Consider the following 12,673-nt stretch of genomic DNA (forward strand, 5'->3'; position numbering starts at 1 on the left):
CTGCAGTGAAGCTACCGACAGGCATCATTTTTGTTGCAAAACCTTTAACTTTGACCGCTTGAATATTACAACATTCCAAAAATAGCCCTGAAGTCATCAGTCCTCTCATCTTAAAGGTTGAGGATTTCTCACATAGTGCAGAAGCAGCAAGTTTCCTATGTGTAAAACACAGACTCCTAACCGTTCCTGTGTTAGGACATTTAGATTTCAGAATAACATTTTCTCTCTAAACTGAGGAAGCTCATACCTCATACCAATATTCATGGTCACAGGGAAAGTGAGACTCTCTCAGATTGACATCCTTTCTACTCTGGATCAAAAGGCCACATCCCAGTCACTACAGTTTAAGAGCTTTCTATTAATGATAGTGTTGACATAGTAGTGTGATTGCTAGAGGCCAGCCACACTCATTTGTCATCGAGTTTGAACAGAAGGAACTATCGATGGGAGTTGAATGCACAAATAAAAAGAGGCATCAATAGCACTCGCTTCTGCAATTTCCTTGTTAATCTTTTCTTTAAACATCTTTAAAACGATCATTAATCACACCCTTTTTTTATTATAGCCTCTTTCAAATGAGACCAACAGCATACATATGACAAAAAACAAAACAGTCCCAGTGAAAGCCCAGTACAGTCGGATGGGCGGCTCACAGTCCATTAATCTCACAGTTCCTGAATCTGATCCACACCATAGAGGGTGGCGTCAAGATGACAAAAACATTCATTAATGCATCTTTTCATTTTGAAACCACTGAATTACAGCCCACATCTGGAGCAGATTTGGTGATTTATGGTTGTTTCCCCCTGTTCAAATGTAGTCAACCAAATCAAGCTTTGAATGCAGGACAAAGGCTAGGACGATGAAAAATAAGGAGAGAAAAATGGCCACATACACATCCACAAAAAGAGCCTGGATAAGAATGACTACATAAACGATTTTGGAAATGGCGTAGAGAAAGTTTCCAGATTAAAACTAACATCGTTATAGTCTGCAGTGATGCAATAATATATATTTGGTGGCATTGCTTTGTTCTGATAATGCCCCACCTTCTCATATGCATACATAGAAAGCCAAAGTCAGGGAGGGAACAGCAACACAGAGCAGAGCAGCCACCAGTAACACCAGACACAATGACAGATACAGCATGAAAGGTGAGGGAAGTAGCAAAGTGACTTCATAAGCAGCTGCTTAGAAAGGGTGTCCTATATAAAACTTGATGTGTAGAAACGTGACCGCTGAGCCACCTTTTCCTAAATAAAAGTCTTACACACCTGCCAAATAAAACATCAATTCCAAAAAAGTTAGGACTGTATGCAAAATGTAAATCGAAGTAGAGTGTAGAGTTTGCACATCTCAGAAACCCATATTTTATTTAACACATATACAGCAGATTGGGCTGAAGGAAAACACTTTGCCCAACCTGTTGTTTAGCTCATTTTGGCGCCTGGACTCTTCTGCTATGAATCAGTGATGCAGACTTTTGAATTGAGCACTGAAAACAACACAGGATCTATGTTTTCTAAAAATAAGATTTAAAATTTGATTTGTCCTTAGCACACAGAGATTCTTCCAGATTTTCATGATCAAAGTCATCACAATTTTACATTACTGTTAGTATGAACAGAATTATGAAATTGTTCCACAAACTGTTTTAGATACAGTTTGTTGAAATTCATTGCAACAAACTGCATGTGTTCAACTGTAGTGAAATATCTATTAAATTTAATTCGTTGTCTTTACTGCAGAGAAACTCTCCCTCTCAGAGATGCTCTTTTTGCTATTGACCTGTTGCTAGTTAACCTAATTGACAAGAAGAATTTCCATCAGCTTTTTTCTTTTTAATAGCACTTATTTTTCCAGTCTTTTGTGCCAACTATTTTCAGACAGGTTGCTGTCATATTTTTCAAGACAGTTAAATATCCAAGTTTAAACATTTCATATTTTTTGTATTTTCTATTGTGATGATAATATGGGTTTATAAGCTATGCTGATTAGTGCATTATCTTTTGGTTTATATTTCAAACCCAAATTTTTAGGAATCGCTGTTGTCTGAAGATCGATAACTACTTTTTTTTTTACTGGCAAATCTGTGAAATGCAGATATGTAACAATTAAGGTGTGAGACTTGTGTTTTTTATTGTACAGTTGTGTTTTAATAAGAGTTTGCTGCTTCTAGGGCAGTAAGGGTTAAAAGTGGGGTAAGACTATTCTTACTTATACTAAATTTAACTTCAAGGCAATCATCATTTGCATTTGTATCGAAATACAAACCTCCCCTGATGAAAATCTGATGAATTCCACACCCACCTTCTGCCTTCTGCTTAACTACACAATAAATAAGCTATTTCCTGCAGTACCACTAAACAGTAACTCTGCGAGGTAAAATGCAATGTGCAATGTTGGATTATGTTTTGACTGCGAACAGCACACACTGAGATTGTACAGCTACCCATAGGAGGCAGCAGATAACAGCTCTCAAACACTGCAAAGAGCTGGGCTTTGCATAAATTTTTAATTTACAAGAATTAAAGGATTACAAGCTACCAGGACAATCAGATAAATTCCCTTTTTCTTTGTAGTTTTACTTTGGTGACCTTTTATGCTTATGGCTGTATGAGGACAAGGAAATGCTTCAGAACCCTCTATAAGAAGCCAAACTCCTCATCTAGGATCCATCCGCTAGACATGAGCAAAGCTTGTGTGCTGCTGGACAGGACCTTCCACACACCTGCAGAGAGGGAGTGAAGGAAGCTGGAACACAGATTATAATCTAGGAAGTCTTTGGTTACTGAGGGTCCTGAGACTACAAAGGTCTAACTGCAAACAACATTTATCCTAATCAAGCCTCGTCCATCTCAAATATCTCACCTCTCAGCTCACCTCTCAGCCTCTATACTTTCCTTTATCCTCCCCTAACCTCTCTCTCTCATCTCTATGCCTATTGTCTTTCCTTCATCCATCATTCACAGCCATCACCCCTCTGGTCCCCTCTTTGCTGCGCAGTTGGCCATAACCATCTGACAGTCCGACCTTTTCACACAGAATCTATTACATCTCCCCAGCCACTCTTTATCTTCATCTTCCAATTCACTCTACCAGTCACCAATCCAACCAAATATTCACAGACTGCTTGCCTCCTCCATTTGAGGTCTCACACAGTTCCAATGTCACTCTTTCACTCTGAACATAGGATTATCATCTATGAGATGCTTTGCCAGGATGGGCTGAAGCAAACAGGGAGAAAAGCCGTAATGTGTCCTTCTTTATCGCCACAGAAGCCAACAGTGGATGTTATATTTATTTTTTATTTTTCACACCTTAAGGCACAAACAGCCCACACCCCACTGATGAGCACCATAAGAAGGATTATATAAGGATGATAACTAGCGAAGAGGAGGCTGGAGCGGCAAGGGGATATTAGCTGCTTCGGAGACTGGAGGAGGATAAGGCACGAGATACCCACCACAACATCTTCTCTGCTTGGTTGGCTTCCCACGACTGGCTCAGTATCAGCCCACTATCAGCCTGGGGAGGGAAAGATGGGGAGGCAGCAATGGTGGCTCAGAGGAGAAGTGGGAGGAGGAGGGCCAAGGAAATAAGGCCACAGGCTGATTAGGAAAAGTAAGTGAGGGAACAGAGAAAAAAGAGAGATAGATGGAGGAAAGGTTAGGGGGTTGAAATGGAGGGGGTGAGAAATGTTCCATCCCTCTGGCCATAGTCCTGATGAAGCCGGGATAGAGATGTCAGGCCACATCCTGTCTGCTGGGGGAGGGGGGGGGGACTGGGTTCAAGCAGCAGACAATTACACTTCAAGCCACAGGCCCTCAGCCAGCCCAATGCATTTTTGTCTTTCTCTCCATCTCTCTTCCTCTTTGCTCCCCCTCCCCCCAGCTCTGAGTATCCTCAAAGCTATCCAGTATCAGCACCACTTGATTCTCCTCTGTTCCCAAAAGCTTCCTGGAGGCCGATCAAATGTCTCTTTCTGGACCGCAGAAGGATGAAATATGGTGCAAGGTCACAGATCTTGCTTACATCAGATGACACCTTAAACCTTCCATTTGCCTCTTTCTCCCTTCTATAGCCAGTGCACTCGAGGACAATTGTTCTCACTTTTCACAAATAATACATATTTTCTCCAGCTTGATTGCCACTGAAGATGTCATTTTGATGTCACTCTCCATTACTTTGGAGGGAGCACCATGTTAAACACCACTGATGACCTACTGAGGTTCAGCCACAGACCAATCTAGTGCAAATAGTTTGTTGAAAGCATTCCTTGTTTCTCCTCATTTTACAGGAAGGCAGGGATTTTTTGGGAAGAGATGCAGTTGATATTTTAACAGTGAATCAACGGCAATCAAATACTTTTAGCAAAAACAACCGCGAACGCATTTCTACTTACCATTTATCTCAACATCTTTTCCACTCTCTTTCACACTGGGCAAACAGTTTTCAAGATAAACTCCATTGTGATAGCAGCTATCACCCTCACTCAGTAGTGGTGGCTGGTCCCAGCATAAACATGGAGTCTGCATGATGCCACAGGGTCTGTTGGATGTACTAGAGGTTAAACAGTCCTCAAGCCACTGGCACAGCATCTGACAGGCTGCCATGCTAGGGTTGCGCTTCCCCACCACCAGATACTCTGTCTTGAAATCTCCATTTCCCTCTGTGATTGCCATATCAGCCCTAGGATGTCCTTTCCTCATTTGTAGGAACTGTTTCCCAGCCTCCAGGAAGGCCACAGGCGCAGATGTATCACAAAGCCTCACAACTTCATCAAAACTCTCCATGCCCAGGTAGGTGCGTGTAGTCTCCAGGAAGGAATCATACTGGAATGTGCGAAGCTGCTGCGCCATACAGTGCTGAGTGGGTTTAGTCACTTTGATGAAGATTGTGTAGCGTCGTGGATCGGGGTTCTGTAGGGTCCAGGAACAAGGCACGGCGGGAAACACTGAAGAAGACAGGAAAAAGCCAAAAAAGCGGCTTTGGACTACTGTGGAACACAAATCAGACTCTGGGCCAGAGGGGGCTGCATGACAACAACCCCTCATCAGCAGAAAAAGGGCAATATGCAAGAATAGCATTGGGAGTGGCCACCTTGCCTGGCCAGGAACCAGAAGAAGAATGCTTGTCATGGTGTGTGGATAAATAGAAGGAGACACCTCTCTCTGACTGTGGATGAGTCAACTTCCAGCTCAGTGTGGTGAGGAAAGAAGAAGGAAGAGGAGGGGGAGTATAGATTCTTTCAAAAACGCAGTAACTGGCCCATGGCTGCGTCAGTCGACCCTGAGAGTCACAGGAACCTGCAAACAGAGAAAGGACAAGATATAAATCTGATCACACAATGGTACTGGATTATACTTATTCTGTTTATCTGCATGATGAGAAATCTCACTCAGCTATTATTGTTTATGCTGCAAAATGAGAACGACTGTGGTGACTTGGGCTCTGTAGACAAACAAGAAGACGAACAGCAGCAGATGGAAGGAGGGAAGCTGTGATTTAGTTTAAGTTTTTCTTCATTATGTGAGTTCAAATTGGTCTCCTCCTGAGAGACAACTGTTTTCCTCATATGTCTGCTCCCATATTTCATCCGGCAGCACATTAATTTGTCCAATTATAAGACTATTAATTACAAAAAAGTCAACACCTGCAGTCATTCACTTTATCAGGGCCCAGCAACAGACAGAAATGCTATGATCACTACTTGTACTTGTGTTTGCTTATTAAAGCCAGAACAATTACCTTATGTATTGCTGTCTGAGACACTTTGGAGTGTATTCCACTTTTGACCCATTTCTTCTTTTAAACTCTTCTCTCTCTCTCTCTCTCTCTCTCTGTCTGTCTTTTTTTACATTATATGAAGGACTGCGTTTCACTGAGTAGCTTTGCTGCTTTTAGTAGTTAAAGATCAGTACTACCATATTGACATGCTGTGATGTGGAAAACAGCTTTAGAATGGTAAACGGCATCATTCAGATTTACATTGCTTTATTCCTCTTGTAGTGAAAATTAAATCGTTTCAGCTGAGTGAACAAATCAACTTCAAATGGGTGCTTTATAGGAAATTGTTGAATCCATTGTTTAAGGTGTTCTATGAAAAACAAAAGGCAGAATGTTCAAGGGAGATCTGAACAAAGAAACAACACAATAACATGAAGACATGACGAAAACAGGTTCAACTGATAGAAGTTTGAAGAAAGTGATAGAAATGTGTTCGGCAACCTTCAAGTGTAAGTTGCAAAAACTTTCATATACATTTCACGGTATTTTGTGTTCTAGCAGTCAAAAGGAAAGCAGTTGCTGTTTGTCATAAACCCCCAGACTGACCCAGCAAATATTCAAAATTTTATTATAAAAACTATAAAAAGAAAAGGCAACACTATTGGCAATATTCTGCTTTCTGAAACACAATGAATATAAACCTATTGTGGTATTTTTGTGGCTATAGTTTAGATCCATGGAAAATGACAATTTTTTCTTTTTCTTACATTTTATTTTGCCTCTATATCACCAAAGTGGATTTTAAATCAAATGTCAATATGCAATTAAACAGCAAACCTTCAACTTTAATTCAAGGGGTTTAACAAAAGTCATGTTTTAAGGATTTAGGAATTAAAGCTATTTTTAAAGATAGTCCTCCATTTTCAGAACTTCAACAGTAACTGGACAAATGAACATAGATTTGCATGTAAGGATTGGTTTAAATGGATGAAAATCCTTGGCAATGACTGCCTGAAGTCTGGAAATCACGGACATCACCAAATGCTGTTTCCTCCCTTGAAATGTTCTGCCAGGTCCTTACTGAAGCCGCTTTTAGATGCTGCTGCTGCTTGTTTGTGGGTTTCAGTTTTGTCATCAGTAACTGAAAAGCACGCTCTGCTTGACTGAGATCGTGTGACTGAGAAACTCTTGGGTTGCTCTTTGGGTCGTAATCCATTTGCACTATAAAATGCCATCTGATTTGTCTGAACTTCAGCAGAAAGTGTAACCCTGTACACTTCAGAATTTATCCCACTACTTCTATCAGCAGTAGCATAGCACTGTTCCACTGGCAGCCATGAATGCCCATGCCCATAAGATTACCTGTTAAACATGGTGGAGGCAATGTGTAATGCTTTGGCTCAATGTGTGTTCTTTTCCTTCTCCATACTTTTCTCTATCATTCTGGCACAAGTGCATCTTGGTTTTATCTGTTCAAACATTTTATTTCAAAGCTGGGTGACTCCATTCAGATGTTTTGTGCCAAAATCTGCGCTGGCCCTGGTGTTCTTGAGTGTAGCTGGCATTTTGCGCCCTGTCTGGATGCATACATAGCAGTTGCAAAATCACAGACTTAAGATAATGAGAACCAATTTCTCAGATGTAAATTCAAACAACAACAAGGTAAATATGGCACTATAAATTGATAGCAGGCACAACTGGATCTCTGTCGTGGACCTCAATATGGATTTCACATAGAGAGATCCTGACAGCAATTTTGTTTAGTGTAGCCAAGGAAACTAGCACAATGTGAAACCTGTGCCGGATTAATCAAAATGACCTGTGTGTGTCTGTGTTTGTCTATAGGGAGGCTTGAAGTGGGATAGCATTAAAGATACAGTAAGCTGTTGGGACTCAATAAAGATGAGCTATTATAACAAATGAAACACAATCTAAACAGAAAATTTAGAAAGCGGTCTGTAGTGTCTCTACAGAATGGAGTTTCATTTCCAAGCAATGTTAATTAAGCAAACCATAATCAACATATACAGCTGGCATTGTCAAACAAGAGCATTTTTTCTTTGACGATAAAAATGAAGCCACTCCGAGCAGCTTTGGAACTTCACAGATCTCAGATCACTGTAGTAAATAAATGATGAAGATGATGATTTGTACAGAAGAAAAAGAAATGCTTTTATATTTCATGGTGTATTTTAAATGCTTTGTGTAGCAACTTTATAGCTGCCCGTTAAATTAGGAGAGATACAATAAGCTGATTTAACCACACAAAATGACCACACTCCCTTACATCTGTTTTTTTTTAGTTCCAAAAGAGGAAGAGAAGCCAATTTTAAAAAGTAGGCATTTCTCCAAATCCTGAAATAGCAGAAATTTCTGTATATTAACAGCATATGAACACCCTTAAAAACTTTATGTTGCTAATCATTGTTCATCCGTGGCTACTGCAATCTGTATTCTTGGATTGTCACTCGTGACATACTGGACTTTCCTACATTTGTCAGCATTCCTTTGAACAGAACATTTGAGATAAGTTTTTTCAAAGTTGAGTTCAAGGGTGTAAATTAAAAAAAACAACCCTCTGATTTGGCAAAATATCAATCTTTAAAATTACTGAAGATTTACTATTAGTAATTGGGGTTCTTTTTTTAGCCTTTTTATGGATGTTAAAAGATTTATAACTAAATGGTGCTCCTCTGGTGCAGTGATTCTTCTAGTCTCCTTTCATCTTGCTGTTGCTCACACCTTGTCCTGTTTCACCTTGTTTTTTCCTGTCTCATCCTGGTGGCTCTCTAATTTCACCAATCTCTTTCACTAGACAAACCTGACATGAGTGAATTAAATCAACGTTTAATGGAGGATAAAGACCTGGTATTGACAGCTCCACCTCTTCTTTCTCCAACCCCTCATTCACCCACCCATTTTTCCAACTCCTCCTGCTCTTAACAAATCTTATTACCCAATGCACAGCTGCCTGTTCATGTCAAAACTCCCCTCATTACTAGGGATGGGTATTGATAAGATTTTCACGATTACGATTCCATTTTCGATTCTGTTTAATGATTCGATTCTCTTATCGATTCTTTTTAAAAAAGGAGAACACTAAGGTCGATTAGCTTAGAACTTTGTTTTATATCTTCTCTTTGAACAAGATAGAAATGTAGGAGTAACATGGCCTTACAAACCCAGCAGTGAGATCTTAAGAGATCCACAGCCTACGGCTCTTCAATGGGGTGTCGCAGGGTCCCCAGGAAAAAAAATTGTAAATGTAAAATAATAAAATAAATATTCTTCTGTAGCAATAACCAAGTCTAACATAAATTATTCTGTAGCAATTACACAAGAATATCCAGTAATGTCCCTTTTACCACAAACTTAGTCACTGCTCGGTGACATTCGTCTATCCTGGCCTGAAAGGAGACGCTACCGGTAGACTGCAGTGAGAACTGCCAGCATCTGAGCCAGACTCTGTCTGTCTCTCTCATCATGGTCACCTAAATGCACAGTAATGGCAGGTTTTGTAATAAGGCAGAACGCGCTAACATAATATGCACTGTTAGTTGATTATTTACCTTAATTAACGGGAGAGGACGTGCAAACGATTGAGATTCACGAGTCCGGAGCAGAATTAAAAACATGACATTCATTTAAGGTTATCGTGTGTTTTGTGAACAAATGCTTTTGCATATTTGTAGTGTTTCCTCCCTTAAATGAAGTATCTACTTTGCAAGTATTGCAAGTTGCCCTGTTGTCATCAGTTCTCGTAAAGTATGATCAAACTTTTGAGCGTTTGAGCCGCTTAGGCGCTGTGTTTTCTGCCAGTTAAATGACGCTCCGTAACGTGGTGACGTCATTCGGGGCGACTGGAATCAATAAGGGAATCGTTTGCAAAAATGGCAAACAATTCCAATGAATTGAAACAGTGGGAACCGGTTCTTAACAAGAACCGGTTTTCGATACCCATCCCTAGTCATTACTGAACCCTGCCATTTCTTCAAACCCCAGCACTGGCACACACACAGACCCCATACTGTCACATATCGATCTTTGTGTTTGAAAAACTTGCAGACCCAGAGCAGCTATTAACACACTTTCAACTACTGGTGTAAAGAAGAATAAGATATGGCAGTGAAAGAAATCAGAGTTGAGGATTAATCTCATTGTTTCCTGTCAATTAATCAATACACCCCTTTGAATCTCTTCTTTTACATGCTGCATTATGGACAGGGAGTGTTTTATCTTCCCACAGAATAACAGAACAAGATACGGACACTGGTTTTCTTAGGCATTCTCTAAATTCACAAACTTTAGCAATGGTGACACAGAAAATGGGGTATTTAAATAATTTATGTATTTTTAAAGCTTGTTTCTTCGTTTGGTAGAAGTAATAATACATTCAATGAAAAGTGGTCCAGTGTGTAATGGTTAAGCCCATTTTCTTTCTTATGTCTTATGTATGAGCATGAAAAGCACACAGATATGGCAGAATAGAACCAAAACATAAAGATTCATGACTTGACATAATATTCAAATCTACAGTGGTGTGAAAAGTGTTTGCCCGCTTCCTGATTTCCTATTTGTTGTATGTTCGTCACACTTAAATGTTCAGATCATTACATTAACTGTGGTGTATTACATCTTTGAAAAGTTGAGTTTAATTTCTCTAGCCATTACTGCCACACCTGTTCTCTATCAAGAACTCACTTAAAAGGATGCGCCTGACAATATGTGGAGTAGACCAAAAGACCCTCAAAAATCAGACATCATGGTGTGGCCCAAGGAAATTCAGGAACAAATGAGAAACAAAGTCATTGCAATCAGCTGGTCTGGAAAAGATTATAAAGCCATTTCTAAAGCTGTGGGACTCCAGCAAACCACAGTGACAGCCATTATCCACAAATGGTGAAAACATGGAAAAGTGATGAACCTTCCCAGGAGAGTTCAGCTGACCAAATTTACTCCAATAGCGCAGTGACGACTCATTCAAGAGGTCACAAAGCCCCAGAACAACATGCTAAAGACTGCAGACCTCACTTGCCTCAGTTAAGGTTCATGACATCGTCATAAGAAAGAGACTGCGCAAAAAATGGCCTGCATGCCAAAGTTCCAAGACCAAAATCACTGCTCAGCAAAAGGAACATAAAGGCTCATCTCAGTTTTTCCAAAAACATCATGATGATCCCCAAGAATTTTGGAAAAATACTTTGTTGCGAGACAAAAGTTACATCTGGTATAAAAGTAACACAGCATTTCAGAAAATGAGTGTCTGGCTATCTGTTCGTGACCTCAAGCTGAAGCACAGTTGGGTTCTGCAGCAGGACAATGATCCAAAACACATCAGCACATTCACCTCTGAATGGCTTAAGAAAAACAAAATGAAAGACTTTGAAGTGGCTTAGTCAATGTTCTGACCTGAATCTGATTGAGAAGCTTTTTAAGGCGGTTCGAGCATGAACTGCCTTAAAAAGGCCTGGTTTCAATGTGATGCCCCCCGGCTTTTCTGTCACTCTTCACTGCACTCTGTAATAAAGCTGAAAAAGACCAACAAAATAAAGGTACCAGGTACAGATAATTACTTGCATTCCTGAACAGAAAAATTACTTGTTTAAAAGTCAGTAATGGCTGAATGTTGTGCTGGATTAATTTCTGACTTCCACTCAGCAGTCCAATATGCCGTCTTAAATTTGGGTATTAAAAAAAGTCAAATCATGTTGCCTAATAAATAACAATATAATTTTAGTTTTAAATAGGGTTTTGACCTATTTAGAAATTACTTGTCTTTTATTGTTTTTATGACAGGTGGTCTAATAAATTTGTTAAGCACTGTATGTTGACCTTAATACTTTGAAACTTTACTGTCGTATTATGACAGAAAAGCAAAACCTTCCCCCTCCAACAGCACATTTTGTAATTATTCACAGTTTCTGTTTAATATCTTGGCTTCTGGAGGTAATTTTTTGCCATCAGCATCAAACTCCCACCAAATCTGGCAGATATTTCAATTCACAGTGAAAGCTGCCAGTTCTTTAAGTGACACTCATATGTTTAGCAAATGCCCAAAGGAACACCGAAGGATTTATTTCCCTTTTTTTTTTTTTTACTTTTCCAAAAACAGAAGTTGCTAATTGATGACAATGCCTGTACAAGTATAGATTCAGTCCTGTACACCGCTAAAAGAGTATATCTGTATTCAGAGCAAAAAATGCTTTACTGGGTGCAAAATTTAGTATTCTGTAGTGTGGAATTATTCATTCCTTTCAGCCTGTGGCTAGCACAGCAAGCAATTAAAAGAACAAAGTTGTTGCATTAGCCAGCAACCTAGGAGCATGAATCCATGTAAACATGCCCAACAGGCTGAGTCTGTGAGCGAGTCAGAACAATGGCTCAATCAAAGGGAAGCCACAGTCCCTCAGACAGAAATGCATAGAGACAGAGAGAATGATGGAGACAGACAAAGAGAACACTGATGAGAAAATGATAGAGTCGCGTGGAGCATCAGTTCTCACATCAGCAGCACAGGGATTACAGGCTGATTAGCAGAGTACCTCTGGGACCTGCTGCCACACTGCCATTTAAACTACAAGGCAGAAAGCCACTGGCAGCTTTCCTCTTCTCTGTAGCAAAAATTGAGTAAAATTGCTCTTCTGTGTCAGCAAATTCTTTCACATGCAAAATATGTCAGCAGGGACAACATTTCTCTGTCTTTATTTGGTGGATACAAAGCACCAAGGCTGTTCATTTCATGTATACAAGGCTCTTGTGAGCAATCACACACAGAAGAAATGGGGAAGGTGGGAATCACCTACAGTAAAGCAACTAGGGAAAATCCAAAATGAATTCAAACTTGTGCACCCAGTTACTGTTTTTTAAGTCATTAACGATCTATGCTCTACAATCATTCTATCACAGAAAAAGGAGAGAAATCATAGAAATTAAAGAAATCATT

The 12,673-nt window shown here is 39.8% G+C and overlaps 1 protein-coding gene across 13 annotated transcripts in view; it reads right to left on the reverse strand.

Annotated features, from left to right (window-relative positions):
- The window catches only part of adgrb1a (adhesion G protein-coupled receptor B1a), a 219,205-nt gene that overhangs the window by 167,035 nt on the left and 39,497 nt on the right, over positions 1–12,673 (reverse strand). For all 13 annotated transcript variants that reach the window (XM_082550997.1, XM_082550996.1, XM_082550995.1 and 10 more), the window contains one exon: positions 4,406–5,309. In XM_082550997.1, the coding sequence (XP_082407123.1) occupies positions 4,406–5,141 (736 nt within the window). In that variant the 5' untranslated portion in view covers positions 5,142–5,309. The remainder of the gene's footprint in view (positions 1–4,405; positions 5,310–12,673) is intronic.

The sequence above is a fragment of the Aulonocara stuartgranti genome (genome assembly GCF_965226115.1).
Source record: "Aulonocara stuartgranti genome assembly, chromosome: 11".
Classification (NCBI taxonomy): domain Eukaryota; kingdom Metazoa; phylum Chordata; class Actinopteri; order Cichliformes; family Cichlidae; genus Aulonocara; species Aulonocara stuartgranti.